The following is a 21,300-nucleotide window of genomic DNA, read 5'->3' as shown; positions in this document are numbered from 1 at the left end:
TAAATACGATTCTGAAGTCCTATTCCTGAGACTACAAAATACTTTCAGTTCCTGTCATTTTATATTTTATATTCATCTAACACTGGCATTATAATAAAAAACAAACATTCAAAACTTTTGTAAAAACAGCTTTAACCTCTCTTTAAACAATTGAACCACCTTATCCCTTTATACCTGGTTCAAAGAAAATTCTAAAAAAAAGAAAAAGCAAAATTATAAAGAACAAGTGATCATTTGGAGGAAAAAAAAAAAAAAAGCGCCATTAGATTAAGCATCAGTTAAATAAACTGTAGAATCCAAAAGAAATTCCTCAGAGGATTTGTGCAAATCAGTTAATAATTTTGAAATAAACAGCTAAAACTAAAACTTCATGAGGGCCCCTTAAGTAGCCAAAGATATACACAAGGCCACGTTTTATAAATACACTCTCATGCCTTTTTACTGGCTTAATCCTCTCTTTCAGTAAAGCCATTCTCTTCGGCCGTAAGTGCACACCAATGTCTGTGTTCATCCCACTGAGTGCAACTAAACCTCCAGAATCATCAACTGTACACTCAGGTGCAACTGAACATACCTGGACTGTCCAACAGCAACCCAGGAGTTTATTTAATAAATGTTCAGGGATATGGAAGTGAGTGGCTGATAACATTGATTAAAACCAGCCAGACATAATGCTGCTGGCATTCAACATCCAAACTTCCTAAAACATAGCACAATCCCTGCCTGAAAATGTACGCTTCTGCTTTTTAACGTTTTTGGGTAGAGACATCTATTACTTTCACAATTCGCTTTTTGGTTTCCCTACATACCTTCACTTGAATTCCCAGCACTCCCCTCGCATGGGGAGGTTGGCAGAACCACTCCTGTCTGAGATTCTAGAAAAACCGAAAGACAAGAACGGCTAACAATATTAAAGTGTTCTCTCATAAAGCAGCTGCCGATTCCGCCTTTGCTTCGAGTTTGTTTTGTTGTCATTGTTTCATCTGAAAATATTTCTGTGCCCTTAGAAACAGCCACCAGATCGAAACAGACAAAAAAGATGTCAGAACTCCAGGACTCTCCAAAGACCACCCACTCCCTGGGTGAAGTCTCCCTGCCAATGGCCTTTCACAACTGGAAACTTCTCACCTAGAACACGCTCATACAAGGGCCAGAAAAACCACTGGCAGAAAGCAAGTTTATGGAGCTAGATGCAAAGACAACCCCATACCCGTAAAACTAAAAGGAAGCCATATGTCAAAATGCATATAACCCTTGAAGAACCTCACAAGAGAAGCATTTGGAGCTGCCTTGCATGTCCCTATTTTTTTATCAAAATGACTTCCTTCTTCCCAGTTTATGTCCAGGACTCACGCTGCTCCCCACTGCCTGCACCTCACCCCCCATAGATTCTGATTTAATTGGTTTGAGGATGGACAGTATTTCTAAGTTGTCCAAGAAATTCAATGCAGCCACATTTGAAAATCTTTTAATTTGTCCACAGCCCTCTCCCTCAAAAAAAAATTTTTTAAGATTTATTTTATTTATTTGAAAGAATTACAGAGAGAGGTCGAAACAGAGAGAGAAGTCTTCTAGCCGCTAGTTCGCTCCCCAGATGGCTGCAACGGCCGGAGCTGTGCCAATCCGAAGCCAGGAGCCAGGAGCTTCTTCTGGGTCTCCCACATGAGTGTAGGGGCCCAAGGACTTGAGTCATCTTCTACTGCTTTCTCAGGCTATAGCGGAGAGCTGGCTAAGAAGTGGAGCAGCAGGGACTTGAACCAGTGCCCATATGGGATGCCGGCACTGCTTGTGCACCACAGTGCCAGGACCACCTCAAAAAATTTTTTTAAAAAGGACTAGATCTGAGAATACATTAAGCCCTCCCCTTGATAATCCCAAGATCATTCAATGATGCTTTGGGTCAAATACTGTGTTGCAAAGCCCAAGTGATTTGGATATTAAAACAAAGTTGAGGATGAGTAAACAGGACTTGGATTCAGATGTACAAGAAAGGAGAAAGATTCAGAAAGTTGTGGCTTTCTTTCTCTGCCTCAAAAACAAGTTGGTGAGCTTGAGCAAGCTTACGGTCACAGAACATTGTTGAGAAAATGGAAATCTGAATCCAGCACCACCCGCTGGTAAATCGTAAGGTATAATTAGCTTGTGATTTCAGGAAATGAAGTAATGAAGTATCACTAAGTCATTCATTCAACAAAGACTTGGAGAGTTCCCTAGATGAAACCAGAAGCAGAATGTGATGGAAAACCACAGTGCAAATAAGTCCAGCAAGAAAAGGAAAGGCCAAGAGAAGACCAGTCCCTGTCATGGAGAGATTACCCAGATGAACTGCAGCAAAATCCCCCTTTCCTAAGAGATTTATGAAATCATTTCTCTATCTGGAAGATTCTCCTACGAAAAATCATATTTTATGAGCTCTGGGATGCCTAAACAAAGTAATTTCCCACTTCTATTTCTGTAGAGAAAACAATAAGGTGGGGCGTGTTCAGATTAAGTTCTTGGCTTTAGTGTCAAGCAGATCCAGGTATGAGTCCTAGCTCTGTGCTTAAGGTGAGAGGCCTGGAGCAGATACCCAACTTGTCTCTAGAATCTTCCAGTTTAAGCCAAGACAATAATATCTCCCACCTCATAGAGGCATGAGGATTAACCACAATCATACACAAACACCCAATAATCTTGACTGGCATTATCACTTGTAAATTAACCCCCTTTTACAGATGAAGAAACTGAGGCACAGCAAGGCTAAGGAGCTTGCCTGTGACTACACAGCTAACTAGTAGTAGAGCCAAGACTTCAACCTTAATAATGTGGCTCCAGAGCCAACATTCTTAATCCTGTTTGTTAGCATTTTTAATATTCTATAATTTCTAGGATTTATAAGATGCTAAATTTACACAGCTCTCCACAGCTTATAAAAGTTGATACTTATGGGCCGGCGCCATGGCTCAATAGGCTAATCCTCCGCCTTGCGGCGCCGGCACACTGGGTTCTAGTCCCGGTCAGGGCGCCGGATTCTGTCCCGGTTGCCCCTCTTCCAGGCCAGCTCTCTGCTGTGGCCCGGGAGTGCAGTGGAGGATGGCCCAAGTCCTTGGGCCCTGCACCCACATGGGAGACCAGGAGAAGCACCTGGCTCCTGCCTTCGGATCAGCGCGGTGCGCTGGCCGTGGTGCGCCGGCCGCAGCGGCCATTGGAGGGTGAACCAACGGCAAAGGAAGACCTTTCTCTTTGTCTCTCCCTCTCTCACTGTCCACTCTGCCTGTCAAAAAAAAAAAAAAAAATTGATACTTATGTCATCTTACTTTAACATTACTACTCTGGAGGGAGCCAAAACAAAGGTAATTGTTGTTCCTTTCATTTTGTTTTGTTTTTAATTGTTGTTTGTTTTATTTATTTTTGTTTTATTTGAAAGGCAGAGAGAGAGCCATAGAGAGAGCACTCCCATCTGCTGGTTCACTCCCCCAGATGCCTGCAATGGCTAGGACAAGCCAAAGACAAGAGCTAGAAACTCAAGCCAGATCTCCTATATGTGACAAGGACTCACGTACTTGAACCATTACCTGCTGTATCCCAAGCTAAGCATTAGCAAGAAGTTGGAGCACACCCAGGACTCAAACTCAGGCATTCTGATGTGGGATGCAAACATCCCAAGCAGCATCTTAACCACTGCACCAAATGCTCAACTCCTTGTTCCTATCTTATACTTGAGGCTCAGAGACTCAGACACCTGCTGTAGACATCATGCTGGTGTTGATAAGTAGCAAACCCCTTAGGTCCTGACTGCCCAGCCAGCATCATCCACCAGAAAACAGGCCCAGGGTGTCCAAAGTATACTGAACGTTTGAGATGATCACATCTAAGGAAACAGGAAGAGTCTATCTTCAAGGTGGACAAGGCTCAAAGCACTCTTGCAAGCTTTCGATTAAATGTCAAACCTATATAATGAGACATTATGACATTCAAGCAAATTGTTCTGAAAGCAGTAGAAAGAAGCAAATGGCCACATATTCCACACATCCTGGAAGCAGTCTGCAAGTGCTGACTCACACCTACGATTCACCTGTAAGGTTGACAAAGATGCAGCTCATTGTATTGTATTTAGATATCAGGGTATTGTCTTTTCTTCAGGGCAAAACCTTGGTGACGGAGGTTACCATCTCTCAAGGGCAGGAAGGGAGAGCTGCATGAAGCCCTTTGAAAACCCTAGACACATAATGCTTTTACCCTTGACATTTCCCATCCATCTACTCAGTATTTCTAGGTCATAGAAACAAGATAGAATGCTGCTTCATGAGCGAAACAACATCTATACTGGTGTTTTAATATCACAACATTATCAACAGTAGGCTTAAGTCACACACATCATATGGATCTAGGCAAACTGGGAGTTTTGCTCAGAATTTCAGACTGTGCCCAGAAGTAATGATGCTGTATGCACTGATTTCTGTGCCAAGCTGAGTGTGGCTGGAACATTGACTTGGATGCATACACACAGCTCTGCAAGATGGTTGGCAAGGAGTTGGAAGAGAGGGCGGTGCTCTTTATGCTTATTTCTGTTTTACAAACAACAGAATCACATGTCAGCCTGAAGGAAAAGCCACTTCTCTGAGTTCACATGTATCTTTGGGTAGCACTATCTTCTACTGGATGAAAATAGAACCTAGAAGTTTGATGCACCTTTTGAAATCATCGAGACTTCACTTGGAATGTTTTGATCAGATCTTTGCTCTCCAACAGTGCAACAAATGACAAGGAACTGGAGGAAATTTTTGGTGATCTTCCAAACAGAACTTCTTGAACAGTGATAGGAAAGCTTGTTCTAACTGCTCAGGGGATAGAGTATGCTAAACTGGTGAGGACAAGAATAATAATTTGCCCATCTGTAGACTCAAGGCTGTGGGTCATACACCTGTTTTCTTACTCAGTTATTACAATCAGCATTTCCCTGACAATAAATGTAATGAGTAGACCTTTCAGAAATAGTTACTTGCCAATCTAATATACAAATTGCCTTCATATTAGGCATTGGAAAATTCATAAGATAAATTTAGAAACATGTCTAAAAGAACAGTAAACACAAATAAACACAAATAAACGTTTAACCCTCAAATTTGAAACATATATTATTTTCTGTTTAGAGGGGTGTAATTTGAGGAATGTTTTTTCAAGAATTGATGTGAAATGAGGGTATACCATATGTCACATACTACTGTTCATATCATTGTGGTTCAGTGGAAAAAGGTCCTGCCCTTACCCTACTGGACTAAAAGCATCTGTCCACATGTCTGTTTCTCCTACTAGACTATCAAGTCTTCAAGGGCAGGAAACATACTTTATTTCTTTGTATGCACAGTGCCTAACACAGTGCTTGGTTTGGGCTATTTAACATATATTCAATACATATTTGTTCAACTGGACTGAATTATGGGAGAAGAAATTTAACATGCTATTCTGATACTGCTACTAACCCAGTGTCTGTAGATCAAACATAAAAATCCCACTTCTTACATCTATCTATAAAGGAAAACACAAATATCTTTACCCTGGTTCCTAGGTTTTGGAGTCAGTTAAATGCAGATATTGGCTGGCACTGCGGCTCACTAGGCTAATCCTCTGCCCTATGGCACCGGCACACTGGGTTCTAGTCCCGGTCAGGGCGCCGGATTCTGTCCCGGTTGCCCCTCTTCCAGGCCAGCTCTCTGCTGTGGCCCGGGAGTGCAGTGGAGGATGGCCCAAGTCCTTGGGCCCTGCACCCACATGGGAGACCAGGAGAAGTACCTGGCTCCTGCCATCAGATCAGCGCGGTACGCGGACCGCAGCACGCCGGCCGCGGCAGCCATTGGAGGGTGAACCAACAGCAAAAAGGAAGACCTTTCTCTCTGTCTCTCTCTCTCACTGTCCACTCTGCCTGTCAAAAAAAATGCAGATATGATATCCATAAATATATAATAACCAGAATACACTCAACAAAGCTGAAATCAATGTTGTTAATAATCTTTATCCCTTATCTGTTTCCGTCCAAAGACAAAGTACGAGGCACATGAATATGCCCACCATACTCTGAGCTTGGATGTGTGACACTTCCAACATTTAGTAAACATTCTTCTCATTTAGCTCTCTGCTCACATGTCACCTTCTCAAAAAGATCTTCTCCAATCTTCACTCATTCTTCTACAACAAGGTCAGTGGGGATTCTCTATATGTTCATACCACAAAGGAATATCTGGTAGTATATGACCCTAATCTCTTGTCTCCTCTGGAATGAGAGTTCCCGGGGGGGGGGGGGGGGCAGCCTTGTCACTGCTGCTTTCTGTTGATACATATTTATAGGCACTCAATAAACAGTTGTCGGATGGATGATACTCATAAAGGGCTTGACTTTTATAAAGATTTATTTATTATTGAAAGGGAGAGTTCCAGAGAGAGGAGAGAGAGAAAGACAGAGAGAGATCTTCTATCAACTGGTTCACTCCCCAAATGGCCACAACAGCCAAGGTTGGACCAGGCTGAAGCCTGGAAGTTTCATCTGGATCTTTCACATGGTGCAAGGGCCCAAGAACTTGGCCATCTTCCACTCTTTCCCAGGTGCATTAGCAGGGAGTTGGATCAGAAACGGAGCAACCAGAACTCAAATCAGCACTCTTATGGGATACTAGCATCACAGACAGCAGCCTAACCTGCTGCAATACAATTCTGGCTGCTTGGTTTTGTTTTCAAGTTTTTTATTTTTGGGGGTTTTGTTGTTGTTATTGCTATTGCTATTGTTTTCTTTTTGAGAGAGAGATAGACCCCATCTATTGGTTCACTCTCCCAAATGCCTGCAAAAGCCAGAAATCAGGCCTTCAATCCAGGTCTCCCATTTGGGAGGCACAAACCTGATTACTTGGCCATCACTGCTGCCTCCCAGAGTATGTATTATCAGGAAGCTGGAATCAGGAATGGAGCCAGGAATCAAACCTAGGTACTCTAATGCGGGTCAAGGGCATCCTAAACACTAAGCTAACAGCCTACTCCCCTGTTTTTAAGTATCTTGAATGAAAACCATAGCAGCAGTAACATGCAAAGAACTCAGTGAGGCAGCAAAGACCCCCACATCTGACAGGTACTGAAGAAGTGAAGTATGATGTTATTTGCAGATGGAAGACACTAAATTCATAGAATGGCACTGAAGCAAATGTGTAGCTTCACAATGTTAACAAAAAATCTGGAGAACAAAATAGTTGGAGAAGAAGTAAACAAAGGATCCAACATTCCAAATCCCAGAGATATTTGGCAGTCATTGACAACCAGCCACAGGTACATGGTCACCTTTGTCTCTATTAATAAACCATTGTAAATGTCTGTCAAATACTGATGTTCACTACATTTGGGAGATGGCTGTTTCTAGGATTTTGTTCATCCTGCCTTATCTATATTAGGCACTCAATAACTGCTGACTCAATATGACCTAGGTTAAAATATACTTTGAAAAATGTAAATAGAATAATGCCCCCATAGAAAACCTTTATGCATCCACAGAAAAGATACAAACATAGAACAAATACTGTACTCTAAGGAATCAATACTGCAAGGTAAATTAATTCTTAAGAATATTTATATGATTAAATTTTAATTCCATGAATGTTACCTTTTAAATCCAATCTAAAATGTCTAGTGCATTTTTAATCTAATATAATCCAATGAGCTATAATAAGCAAAGTAGTACCCAGTAGAACCAAAACCCATTTTTGTAACCTTCTGTGTAAAGGAATGGGCTGAACTAATTTTTTCTGAATTTCTTATATTTAATAAACAATATCATTGCCAAAGAAAACCACTTTTCAGAAGTCTCTCTATCCTGGTTTATAACTTATAATCAAAAACTGGAATTTTGCATCTGATGGGCTTTAGTGTGTAACATTATACTGTCATATTTTTTATGCTATAGTTAAAAGTAAGAGATAGTTTCCATTATAAAAATTTTCCCATAGTCTGGTTACCCAGTGAAAAACATTTTCCTATAAAAATTGTCTTTCCAGTTCCTACATTAGAAATTATGTGGGTTTTTTACAGAACATCAAAAACATTTAGATTAATGTCAAATAACCTTCTGCATTCATCTAGTTGCATCAATTGGCTTAAGATATATGCACAACGTAGGGCAGTATCATAATAATATACCACACAAGTGAGGAAATATCTTTAAAAGGAAAAACAAACAAACAAACAAACAAAAAACCTTGAAACTTGAAATGCTAACAACTTATCCTTCTCCACTTGGGGCTATCTGGATTGATTTCAGCTACAGCCTGTTCCAAGCATCAGAAGAAAATGGAAACGGGGCATGAATATGAGGTCTAGAACAGTCCAGTGAGCTTGAAATACCACAGATAGATCTCCGTGGCTCTTACAAAGATGTACCTTGGCTCTGGACTTAGACCATTGATCCTCCAGCGGGTAGAGATGCCTAGAAATCTGATCTGTCCTGACAGGCTGAGGCAACCCACTGTGACCTCCCCAGAGCCCTGCTGTGCCCGTGTCTCAGAGGCCAGCACACTTCACCCTGAACTGTGAGCTTCCTTTAATTGTAGACTTCACTTTCATTTTCCCTTAGAGTCCTGGTTTGAGGAATTTCTCTGTCTGTTCTTTTCTGAAAACTGGAAACTACCCAAATGTCAACTATAGGGGACGGGCTCAGAAAAATGTGTTACATCTACACAATGGGAGATCTGCTGCCTTTAAATAGAATATGTTAGATTGATAAGTACTGGCAAGAGGAAAATGTCTGAGGTATATTATTAAGTTTTAAAGAAGAAAAAGCAAGTTACTGGAGAACATAATAAATCTATAGGCACATAGACGCTAACACAGTAGGGTACTTCAAAATGTCTGTGGAAAAACTGAACTGGAAGATAAGTTCATTTGGAGAAAAAAAATTCTTGAAATCCATGCATAGCTCTTTCACAGTACACATATTTGCATGAACTTCTCAAAGACCATTTGTACGGATGGATTTCAATTGTTTTGCATCAAAATAAACTTATCTTTCAATTCCATTTTCCACAAACATTTGGAAGTATCCTGGTATGTACAGAGAAGAAACCTGTATGAGTTTAGACTAAAGGATGAACAATGCTCATCTGCAGGCAGAGCATGACAAAGGAATGAAAACTTTCATTTTCTGTATGATACATTCTGGTAGCTTTAATTATTTATTGTGCATAAATTTTGTAATCAGAAAAAATATGTTTCTAAGGTAATGAGAAAAGATTGATAAGGACATTAAGATGTTACATAATAAATATACTAGGGTGAATCAAGTCCAAACACATGAGTAAGTCATATCTCTGACTGAAATTCAGAAGTCTAAGAACTGCTGAAATTATATGAAAATTCCTATCATGTGAGCATTTTCTGGAAAGAGACTCCCAACCTTTCTTCAGATTCTCACAGGGGTCTGGAACCTAAAATAAGTTCACAAATCATGACCCTAGCTGAATCTGAGATAATTACTCCATCCCTTTGCTCATTTCTTACAAAACACTTTATTACTAATTAATTTCATAGCTCCTGCCAACAGTAAAGTCTACAATCAGTACTGAAGCACAATAGTCATGGTTCTCAGCCCCTACTCTCATTTCAAGGGGCTCCCATTGACTTAAGAGCAGTCCTAAGAACAGAACAAAAAGTCACACCTGGCTGGTCTTGGTGAAAGAAAAGTCTTAACCTAACAGACACTGAAACCCTGAAATCATCTGGAACTTGTGGACACTTGTGCAAGGCACAATCCTATTTGCTCCATAGGGGTGACAGGTTTGTGAAATGGGGAAGAAGTTAAAGGAAAGAAGGGTGAGGGAGAGAGACATGTCATGTTTGCATTTGAATTTAGAGGACAGAGTTAAGGGAGAGTTAATTTAATCAGTGACACAAGATTCAATACAATATCATTTGTCAACCTTAAATAGTTTGACTCTAACTATAAATGTGCATTAATATACACCACAAAATTCTGTTGCTGTCTTCTATATTAATACTATCTCAACTGAGTTTAGGATTTATGTAAAAACTTGGCTTCTGATGACTTTTGTAAGCTGAATATCCCCAAATCCCTGAAGAGTTACATGAGTCCACAAACTATTTCACCATCTCTTTCCTGACTCCACTGACATTCTCCAGAAACAGATCCAGTACTGAGCTTAAGATCAAGTGTAGATCAATAACAATTTGTGATTTAAGTCAGGATCCATGGTTTATACCTGCACTGGCAAAACGAAGAACATTATTGGTGAAAATTAGGAATAATACTTTACTTTCCAAATGTGCTTTCCAGGTGGTTTATCACTGTCAAAATAGGCCAATTGTGGATTTAGTATGCAATTAAAGTGTCAGATATCCCAGGGTTCTGGTGCTGACATTACCTAACTGTGCAGGTTTTATAGGCAAAGAAATTGAAGGGGTTCACAGAATCCACCAAAGACCATCGATAACCACCATCACCTAGCTGTGTTATCTGCCATGTGCACAGCAGAATACTAGGCACTGTGCAAAACAGAAGTGGGCTCTGCAGGATTGTTACAGCTTTGCCAGAAAAATAAGATATAGACCATAAAAGCAAGAAGGTATCATAAAATGCCAAAATGATGAGAGGAAACGATAGTTCCATACTGTTGGGATGAAGTGACACCAAGAAGTCCTATCTCTAGGTATAATCAAGAGTGATTGTGAAGAAGTAAGGACTTAAAGGAATTCTTAAAGAACTTGTTAGATTTTAACAATCAGAGTACAGCATGGATAGAGTTACAGACTATGGTAACACCATGACCAAAGGTCACAACGTGGAAACATAAAGGTAGGCTGGCACGCGAGTGAGAGGAGCAGAATGAGTAAACAGGTAAGGCTGATAGAACATGTCTTGAATAGGGAGACAAAGAAGCCTGAAATGTGAATGAAATAATAAGGAACATGTGTTGTGCTCTTATTTTACACATAGTTTAGGCACTCTAAGTGTATCAGTTAATCAAATCCTCACATGCGATGTCTCCAGTCCATGAGAACAGAAATCGAAGCACAGAAAAGTTAAACGGATTGCCTTTATTCCCAGCTAGCAGTAAGTAGTAGAACCAAGATTTGAACCCAAGCACATCTAACTCAGCACCTAGGCTCAGGGTCATCACAGTCCTCTGACTCAAGAGTGGGAGGCCCCCAATAGCCCCGCTAAGGAATTTGGGTTTCAACATCAGGAGTGTAACTTGGGAGTCAAGTATCTGACAGTCCAGTGATATATTTGGAAGCAGGGTAATCACTACTCAAAATCTTCCACTGAAACACCACACTAGCTGATGCTTTTCTCAACAATGTTAACTGGTAGTGGCAAGGATTCATCAACAAGGCCTTTGACTATAGTACTGATTTAGTACTATAAAGTGTTTAGTGCAGCTTTTATTGGGAGATTCCATTGTATTATATCACCATAACTTACCCTTTTAGTTCTTAGGACTTAATTTTATCTGTTACTCACCTTTGATCTCTGCTAGAAATACAACTAGTGATAATAAATAGAGAAAGGTGTGTTTATTTTCAAACTGAACATATAAAGCCTTATAAGAAAAGTCATCCTTGTCTAATAATACATCCATCGCTTAAAAACTAATTTGTCCATCTTAGGTTCAGGTTTTAAAAATCAGTTGGGCAGATGTTCAGGAGGTGACATCTGGATCCTCCTGGGAGGACAGAGGCAAATTCTTCCTCTGAATACCCACAGTAGCCAAATGACTTCTACCACTATAGAAAACCACAGACGACTGTCTCCTAATGATTTAATGCCCAGGCCCTAGCCCACAAATCAAAGAATTGGCTTGAGTGAGAAATAAGAGAGAATGGTGGACAGTGGCTACAAGAGGAGGAGGGGATGTTTCAGTTTATTTTCTTAAGCCAATTAATGATGAAGCAGCATGGATGGAGAGAAAGACACAACATGGCCATGAAAGACTCTTTTTCCAGATAAATGGCCAGATATCAGATTCTGTAGTAAGCACTTCCACCTATCAAAACATACACACATACACACATGCAAACACACACATTAACTTTGGGATGGGGAGGAAGATACAGATCTTGAAAATACAAGGTAATATTCAGGAAACCTTATGGATATCGTAGACACTGCAACTTTTAAGAAGTTTTGGAAATAAGTTAATCCAGACATTGAAAACCCGTGATCCACAAACTACATTGCATTCAGAGGTGTTTGGTTGGGGCTGCAGGATTTTTAAAAACGGAGTCAGCATTTTAAAGTAGAGAAAATTCACATAAAAAGTTCTGGGCCCTCTCATCCAAAGGGTGGCAGTGGCCTGCAGCAGAGTAGCAAGCAACTGCCACCTTCAGAGGAGCTTTGAACTGCCACTTTGCTGCAGTGCCCGCCTCTCCCTGCTGTTCTGGAATACAAAAACTGGGTGTGGAGGAATTAAATAAAAACAGGAGAGGGCTTAGCGCTTACACCACTTGCCTCACTCATTTAGTGTACCTGAAAATCTCTACAGGCACCGCAGTTGACAAGTTCTGCTCGGTACCATCTCCTCATTTAGAGAGAAGCATCTCAGCCAGGATAGTGAAGTACCTTACAAGTTCATTCCATGAAAAGTTAACATTTTCATACAGGAGGGATTTGAGTCTAATAACTGGGGAGTATGCACAACTAAATTTTAGGCTGTGTGGCTATACAGTATCAATACCTATGAAGCAAGTTAAAATCTCTTACTTAGATATTGTCCCTTTATAAACAGGTTAATTTTAGGTCTGACTTCCCTGCATTCTGAAGGCATAATTTATTGAGAAGTCATGCAAAATGCCTACTATAGACATACAAAATCTTCTACCAAAAAAAAAAAAATAGAACAGGAGAGGGGAAACGATGTTTCCTCTTCAAAAAAATTTAACTGATAAATCAAAAGGGAAGTGACTAAGATTTATTGAGTGATTGCATGTGACTTAGTTGCTTTGCACACATTTCCCAGATTAACCCTAACAGCAACCCAGGGAGGAAAGTATTATTACTTCCAGTTCACAAGCAGAGATATAGAGGCTCCGAGGCATTCAATAACTTGAAGATGACCTGGCTATTTAATCAGGGATCACACCCAGACTCAAATGCCGACGTGCATGTTTGTAACATTCACGAGAGCAGGGAACGTGGCTTGTCCATGCTTAGCACACAGAAGGAGTTCATTAATATTTGTTTCACAAGCCTGCCCATTGCCAAAGCCCCAGCCACTGCTACCTACGAAGAGTTCCCTAAAAGTCATCATTTGAACAACACTGACATACAAAGTCAATTCCTTTAGGCAGGTTCTCAAACAACGTTAAGGAGGCTGTGGTTCTTCCTGTTAAATAGTCAATGACCCCTACTCAGGCATTTATTCACAGCATTAATAAAATCTCTTTTCTAAATAGATTTCTCCTGTAGAATCATTATACATTAGTAGCAAAGGACTGCCTGATAGACAAGCCAAAACATGCTTGCTAATGAGTAAGAATAATATCAAAAATCAAAATAAGAAGTAATTCAAGAATGACCACTTTTGAAGAGTCCAGAACTTGATTAAAAATTCACTTGCCTTTTGTTTTTGTATAATGAACCAGATATTTAACGACAAAACAGTTTTTACAATAATGCAGAAGAGTACGGTTCCAAGTAAAACACTCCCCCTCCCCATTTTAATCACGGCTATTATTTCTGAAAATGAAAATGGCTGAGGTCATTGTAATCTATTTTAGGGTTTGCATGAGTTGGTGGTATTTTTTTCTTGGCTTTGTGCTATCCACATTACCAGCACAATGTTATGGGTTTTGCTTTGTGCCCTTTCAAATCCCATTCGTTTTAATAATACACTTTGTACATATAAATTAGAGTAAATTCCACTTTCTTTCCTAACTCCAGATGGGGTCCACACTTTCATAGAACTAGAACTTGTCTTTTTGTAAATTAAGTAGGTATTTCTTAGAATGACTGTTCCTTATCTGCATAAAAACACAAAACTTCAAATGTTGAGAAATTAATGAAACCATAGGCCTCATGGCTTTTTAACAAACTGAAATATGAGAATAATATCTGTGTATATCCTCCTTCCAAATTACAGATAAAGACACAGATACAGAAAAGAGAATATGCCCAGAAACTAAACTCCATCTGGACAGAGTTCTATACCTGTCCATACCTACAGGACCAGGCAGTTGTCTGTATACAGATGCCCATTTAGGACACACCAGTGAGGCTCTCTGGCCCCTGTAAGACTCAAGCAGACAAAATCATCAACTATCTAAAGACCCTCAAATTGGAGTCAAGCACCCATTTCGACGTGATTAATATTTCACTGACTTTCTGAACTTGACTTAGTTTTTCAGTATAATTCATTATCAGGTCACACAGAATAGCCCAAGATCCCTCTAAATAGCTCCTACCCAGCCACACGTGAGAATGACTCTGCAATACATACATTTTGTGGAGATCTGGCTACTAAAATGCCTTCAGCTCTGTTTGTTTGCTTATTAAAAAAAAAATCAACTTGCAAGGCTCATGTAATAAGATGCTATAGCTTTTATGAGAGAGATGAAATAATTTTAAACACAGACACACAATGAGTTTATTTATTTAGAAACTTGTTAAATAGAGTCTGGGAATTCAAATATTCAATGTTGACATTGTACAGAACTGGCGAGGAGCCAGAACCCAGTCTCCAGAGGGACCCATTGGACAAGGAATTCAGGCCTTTCTCTCCTCCCACTTGAGCTAAATAGGTAGAAGCCATTAGTTATACCCACAGCAATATCTGACCCACACTCAAATACACTGCCCCAGCCAGGGCACTTCAAAGGAGGGTAAGTGTGTTTAGCTTTTTAGTGCTGAACTAGAGCAGTATGTCACACTTTTGAAAGAGTTTTGTAAACAGTTTCTTCCCTGTATAGACACATCTCTGAAGTTTCTTGTATGGCATGTAAGCAAAGGTAATTAACAAGGATTACACTTTTTTTTTCACTTACTAGGGGTGGGGTGGGGGTGTCCATAGCAATCTGCATGCAAACCAGGAGTGGGCAGGAGGGCCACACCGCTACTGTCTCCAGGACTCCCTGGCTTGTTTGCGGTGGCTGTGTTTGTCCCTTTTTATCCTCCTTCTCTCACTAGTTCTCACTACACAACCAATTTCCTTGCGAATCCCTGGTAGATTCGAAGGCCAGAAGAGTGGGAAGGGGGAAATCTAATTTTAGAAAGAGGATCATGGCTAATGGAGTGGGGAAGCCAAAAGGGAACTAATGATTCATTCTGGGCCGCCCAGGAGAAAAGCAAAGCAGACCCCACAGACCATTTTGGAAAATGCCTAGAAGGCAGCTTCCAGCAGAGGAAGGGTTAACCACCACTCTAGAAAAATAAGCCTAGCACCAATACACCGTGACAGCCCCCTGGAAGCCCCCCACCCCTGGCCTAGGCGAGGGAAGGGGCCTGCCCTGCGGGAGAGAGTTCCCGAACCCAGTACATGTGAGTGTGTGAGCATATGTGTGCTTGTGTTTACAATGTCAGCGCACACCCGGCTCCGGGGAAGGAGCGCGCCAAGCACACCCTTGAGGTTGCAGAGGAAGACTTCAGGCCAAAGCTTGGAGCCCAGGGGCTGCGCAGCAGGGCGGGGAGGGGGAGAATATGAAGGGGACCCCCAGCGTAAGCACCGCCTCCCTCCTCCATGGGGACCCAGCCCCACCTCTGTGCCCATCGGGGGCCACAGCACCAGGCTGTTTTGAGTAGTTGGACGGGAGGTCTGCTGGACTCTTAGGAACAGGGCTCTGCTAGGCACTGGGGGACCTTGAGAATGGGAGCAGAGCTGGTGGCCAGAAGGTGCCAAGTCAAGTTTGCCCACCTCATGGCCCGCCTCCAGCTGAGACAAAGATGAGGGAGGTGGAGGCAAGAAAGGGCGGTCAGCCAGGCCTCCGGGCAGCAACTACTTTCAGCTCTGCGTCTCTCCTCGCCTGCCGGCCGGCCGGGAACACAAAACCAGGCGTCCCCAGCCGTGGCCTTCCTGCCCCAGGTCGCGACTGCAACCTCGAATAACCTGGCCCTGACTTTTCAAAAAGAAATAAACCCTCAACTAGTAACAGCTTCAAAGAGAAACTGCTTACAGACCCAAGTCCCACCTTCAACTTCAAATCAGAAGAAAGAAACCAAAAACGTCGTGGGACGACGTGTTAACTGCTATTCTAGAAGCCTCGGCAGAGGAGGCCGGTCCCGAGGCGCCTCGAGAGGCCTTGGCAGAGAAAGCGGAGAGCCGGGCTCCCGGGTATCAGAACTCACGCACTCCTACACACACGCGCGCGCTCCTAAGCACCCTCACGCGCGCCCCCTCGCCCAGACGTGCGCCCCCTCCCCCCAGTCACTGCAAAACAAAAACCTGGGGGACAGACTTCTTTCCAGCCTTCCAGCGCCAGCAGCTAATGACGCCGTCCTCTTCCACAGTGCTGGGGATGAGGAGGGAATGAGAAGCGTAATTAACCTTCCCCTAAACACAGATTTTTCTTTTTCTTTCTGGGTGTTTTTTTTTTTTTTTTTTTTTTTTTTTTTTTTTTTTTTTGGCGAAACACATCAAAATGCTGCAGGAAGATTGGGCTCCAAGTGCCAAACGCAATAAAGAAGCCCTAAGCCGGGGTAATGGTCGAGTAATGGCAAATAAAGCACCTTCCTAGAAGGGGGCTCGGCCTCCGCAGAGAGAATGTTTTTTCCTCCTCCAAAGCAGCCTGAAATAAACAAATACACGTATATTTGCAAACAAATCTCTGTTTGAATCTGGGTTTCTTGGATGAAGGAAGACCCAAGTGGGCGGGTGTTCAGAAGAAGCCTGAGCCCCCGCTTCTTAGCTGCCAGGCTGCGGAGGTGAGCAGTCTTAGGGCGGTAGACAGGCCGGCTTCTACCTTTCCTACTTCAGCAGAGATTAAGTGCAGAAGTAACAAGTGCCTCCCGCCTCGCAGTGCTGCTAATCACACAGCCTTCTGCGTCTTTACGAGACTTCAGGGGGGCCAGTAGCTCAGGGGGTTTACTCCGTGCAACTCGTCCATTTCGGTGATTGAAATCCTGCCGGCTGTCACTTGGGGGAAAGGGGGGTGCCCGGGGCCATGGGGTGTCAGGCTCTGGACCGGCTGGGCAGACCCAACCTCACTTCCCTCCCAACCATTTAGGAGAGTTGCAATTGGCATTTCTGGCACGGCCCAGGTGCTGCTCCAGCCGCCCCCCAAAAAAAAAAAACGGCTGCGAAGCCTCTGGCGCTGCCAGAGTCGCCTGGGCTTTTGGTTTTCTTTTCTTAAAGATGGAAATAAAACCCAGGGGCTTTAGATAGTAGAAAGGTGGACCTACTTGCTTTTCTCTCCTTTATCTTTTTAGCTAAAATTTTAAGTCTCCCTCCCCAAATGATTGACAACGAATTTATCAGTTTCGACTGTTGTGTAAAACATGAGCCGGACAAGTTGGCCACTGACTTGTGCCGCCTTTCTCGGCGTCACTTTAGTAGGCATTTTCAGGGTCTGTGGTCTCTGGTCTTGGTCCATGGGTTCCTGCACCTGAACTAAGACCAACTCAAGACTTGCAGCCGCCAAAGAAATTCACGAGAACAGACCAAAAGAACAACAAGCCATCGAGAAAACAATTATTTCTATGTGATTTGCTTTCACTGTAATGTTCACTTGTGCCACAATACAGGTATCTACGTTTTTTAAAGGATGGTCACACTGTCTCTTCCCAACCCAGAAAGAAAAAGAAGCCGTGCGCAGAAAGAACAGCGAAGTTTTCGTTGGACTTTTGCACTGCAGGGGTCACCAACCACCTCCGCCACGCGCTAAGCTGGGGGAAGGAAATAGCGATTTAAAATACAAAAAAATCCGTAGTTTTCATACGATTTCCTTTATTGCCCAGATTGTCACAGAAAAATTGCCCAAAGCTGCGCTTCTGAGAACGGCAGCGGCGGCGACAGCAACAGCTGGAGCCGTGCAAGTGGGAATCTGAGGCTTAGCTAGGAAAGTTGTTGAGAGTTGGGATCCACTCTGAGAACGCGGCCGCGGTATCCTTAGAGACGGCGCAGACTGAGAAAGGGGTCTCCCACCGGTTGAATGACAAGTACCGCCGGATCGGAAACGAGGGGGTTGAGGGGCCTGTACATGCGGGAATATTTTTAATGCAGCAGCGCACAGTTTGCTTGGCAATCAACGGTTGAAAACATTGCTCAAGAAAAGTCGCAGGTTTTGTGTTCTGCTTTCACTTCGCTGGGTACCCGGCCACGAGACGCGGTGCCTGGGGCGTCCAGCTCCGGACTTGGGCACGGCAGACACAGGCTCTCCGCGCCCCACCATTCTCATTCTCTCTCTCTCTCTCTCTCTCTCTCTCTCTCTCCCTTAAACCGTCGTCGGTGGGAACCCGAGCCCTCAAGCCTCTGGGCGTCTGTACACTTAGTCCCTCTCAGCGGAAAATTAAGACAACGGCCTCATTTAAAAGCAAACGGGAAAAACAGTTGCACTGGCGCGCTTTGACACTGTCGCACCGAAGTGAAATAAACAAGACCCAAAAGAGAAACAGATGGGCGCCTGACCCATTGAGACTCAGTTAGGTGGACCCCTGAGGCTCGGAGGAAAGGAAACACACTGCGGAGTGCGGGAGTGCTCGGGTGAGGACTGTCCGAGGCGCCGGAAAGGAAGGGCTCCTAGGATGACAGCATCACGCCCGGCACCCGCCGACTCCCACCGCCCGCCACGCCGAGCCCGCCGAGGGGCGGCCACCGCCTGGGGGGGGCGTGCAGCGCCTGCCAAACCTGGTTCTAAACGGCCAGGGACGGGGAAGGGGGGCCTGGGGACCTCGCTGAGGAAATGCAACCCCCTCCCCAATCTCTCATTTCTGGTCTCTGGTCTACCAGCAAAGCGCGTACAGTTCTGTTTCCACCAAGTGCAAATGTGAGGAGGACCAGGGACGGCCTGGTCTCCCTGGGAGCAGCTCCAGCCCCGCGTGCCGACGCTGCTGAGGGCGCCGCGGGCTGCTCCAGGGCTCGGCGCCACGAGTCCCCTTAGATTGGGGGTAGAAGCATTTGGACAAACCCACCCGTGTTGCCTACACAACACGCCGTGTCGGATGGTGTCGGCTCGGCAGGCCACGCCGGGACAGTCACCCAATACTTTGGCTGGAAGAGTGAGGAATGAGGGTCCCACGGCCCCCAGCCCCAAAGCCAAGCGGCCTCGTCCCGCGTGACTAAGGCTGCAACGCACTGGGCAGGCAGGGGGCGCCGGGGAGGGTTCCTGACCCGGGACCCGGACTGCACCCAGCAGAGCGAGAGGTTCAACCGCACCCCCTCCGCGACCCAACGTTCGGGCAGCTCGCCCCCTGGGGGTCGCTCGGCGCCCCGCCAGCCCCTCGTTCGCGGTTCGGAGAGCGCCCTCTCGCCCTCCCAACTCCTCGGCAACCGCTGGCCGCGCGCCCTCCATTCCCGGCTCTCCACGCGCTTTCAGGGCCTCCTCGCGGCCCACCTGCCAGTGGCTCTGAGGAGTCGGGAGTTCGGCTGTGGTGGTACCCCTCACCCCGCGACTCAGCCCCCCCTCCACCTTTGTCTCCCCCACTCCCTGCCCGGGTCCTCCCGCCGCGCCGCGCGCGCCGGCCAGCATGGCCGAGCGCACAGCGCCCACTACTGCAGCCGCGGCTCGGCGCAGCCCGCCCGCCAGCCCGCCCGCGCAACTTCCAGCGGCCGCCTCGCAACTTTTCCCAACTCCACCAGTGCCGCCCGCCGCCGCCGCCGCCACTGTGGCTCCCTCACAGCCGGCCACCCATCCCAAGCCCCAGAAACGAACGAAGGCTCGGGAAGGCTCCCTTCGCCTGCCCGCCCCCCACCCCCGCTCCCCCTCCCACCCCCGGGACCAGCTGGTTGGCCAGAGGCGACTCTCCCCCGCCTGGGGGGAAGGGGAGGGGAGGGGGAGACTCTCCTAGCCTCTTCCCCCCCCACCCCACCCCTTCGCGCTCACTCTCGCGCGCTCTCCTCCTCCCACCCCCGTCTTGGCCGCCCCCACCCCCACCCCCACCCCGGGGTTGCCACAGCTGGTCGGTGCGCGGGGCTGAGGGCTGCCGGGGCTCCTCCGGCGCCTAGACCAGCAGCGCGAGCGCGGGCGACCGGGCTCGGAAGCTGGAACCGGCAGGTTGCTGGGGCTGCGCTGCGCCTGCCCTCCTCCCGGGCCCCGGCGCAAGAGGCAGCCCGCGCTCCCTCCCGGAGCGCTGGAGACAGATATGCAAGATGGCAGAGGAGGGGGAAAAGCCAATAGAAAAGGGATATTGCACCTACTTGTGGCCAGTTTCCTTGCCCTGCCTTTGGATCTCATGCTGTGCCCAGTCCTGCAGCCGCTGGTGTGTGGTTGGGGTTTTTTTTTCTTGGATCTTTTCCTTCTTTTTCTCTCCCTCTCGCTCCCTCCCTCTCTCTCCCTCTCTCTCTTTCTCTCTCTCTCTCCCCCTCTCTCCCTCCCTCTCCCTCTCTCTCTCTCTCTCTCTCTCACACACACACACACACACTTTCTTCCACACACTCTCTTTCTCTCTTTCCCTCACTCTCCCTCCCTCTCTCCCTTTCTCTCAATCCACACTCGCTATCTCTCCAGCATTGTCAGTTTGGACACCTTCGCACATGCGCGCTAGACGCCCCTCCAACATCTCAGCGCCGCCAAAAAAAGTTTGGAGCGATTTATCACTTTGATTTGGAGATCTTGTCAGATGGCAATCGCCGAGGAGGCGGAGAAAGCGAGCTGCGGGGAGGGCGGCGGGGGGCGGGGAACGAGCGGGGAGCCGAGGGGAGCAGACACCTCGCCCAAAAAAAAAAAAAAAAAAAAGGAATGAAAAGACTTGAGTAGAGGGTTTATTCCGTGTTGGAATTTTATTAAGCCCGTGTTATAATTATTATTGTTGTTTTTCTCATATAAATTACAGACATTTTTCTTTATCATCCATGAGGAAAGCAAAAAGTGGAGGGGGGAAAAAAACTTAAAAAAAAAAAAAAAAAAAAAAAACTCTTTCCCCTCCTTCGGAACTAGGAAAAGGCTGGATCTTCGGCAAATGACCCAGGGGAAACTGAGAACCATCCTGAACTTGGGCAATCTGCTGCCGCCGCTGCTCCTGCTGCTGAAACTATTGTGGCTCCCGTTTGCAGAGCTGGAAGCAGAATAATAACTGTTTCTTTCTCGAATTTAGGTGTCACACCAGCGCTCTCTTCCCTCCTCAGAACACCTCAGTAGTGTATCTCCACCCAGTCGTAATGACCGCCCTTGACTCCCTCGTCCCGG

At 45.1% G+C, this 21,300-nt stretch overlaps 1 protein-coding gene across 8 annotated transcripts in view; it reads right to left on the bottom strand.

Moving 5' to 3' along the window:
- Positions 1-20,743, bottom strand: part of MECOM (MDS1 and EVI1 complex locus) — a 597,402-nt gene extending 576,659 nt beyond the window's left edge. For 5 of the 8 annotated variants that reach the window (XM_070072544.1, XM_070072546.1, XM_070072566.1 and 2 more), the window contains exon 1: positions 20,313-20,732. In XM_070072544.1, the coding sequence (XP_069928645.1) occupies positions 20,313-20,349 (37 nt within the window). In that variant the 5' untranslated portion in view covers positions 20,350-20,732. Of the gene's footprint in view, positions 1-20,312 lie in introns of all 8 variants that reach the window. The other 3 variants (XM_070072545.1, XM_070072547.1, XM_070072552.1) reach the window with 1 other exon arrangement.
- Positions 20,744-21,300: the final 557 nt, after the last annotated feature.

This window comes from Oryctolagus cuniculus, chromosome 4 (assembly GCF_964237555.1).
Source record: "Oryctolagus cuniculus chromosome 4, mOryCun1.1, whole genome shotgun sequence".
Lineage (NCBI taxonomy): Eukaryota > Metazoa > Chordata > Mammalia > Lagomorpha > Leporidae > Oryctolagus > Oryctolagus cuniculus.
This window is presented reverse-complemented; position numbering and strand designations above follow the sequence as displayed.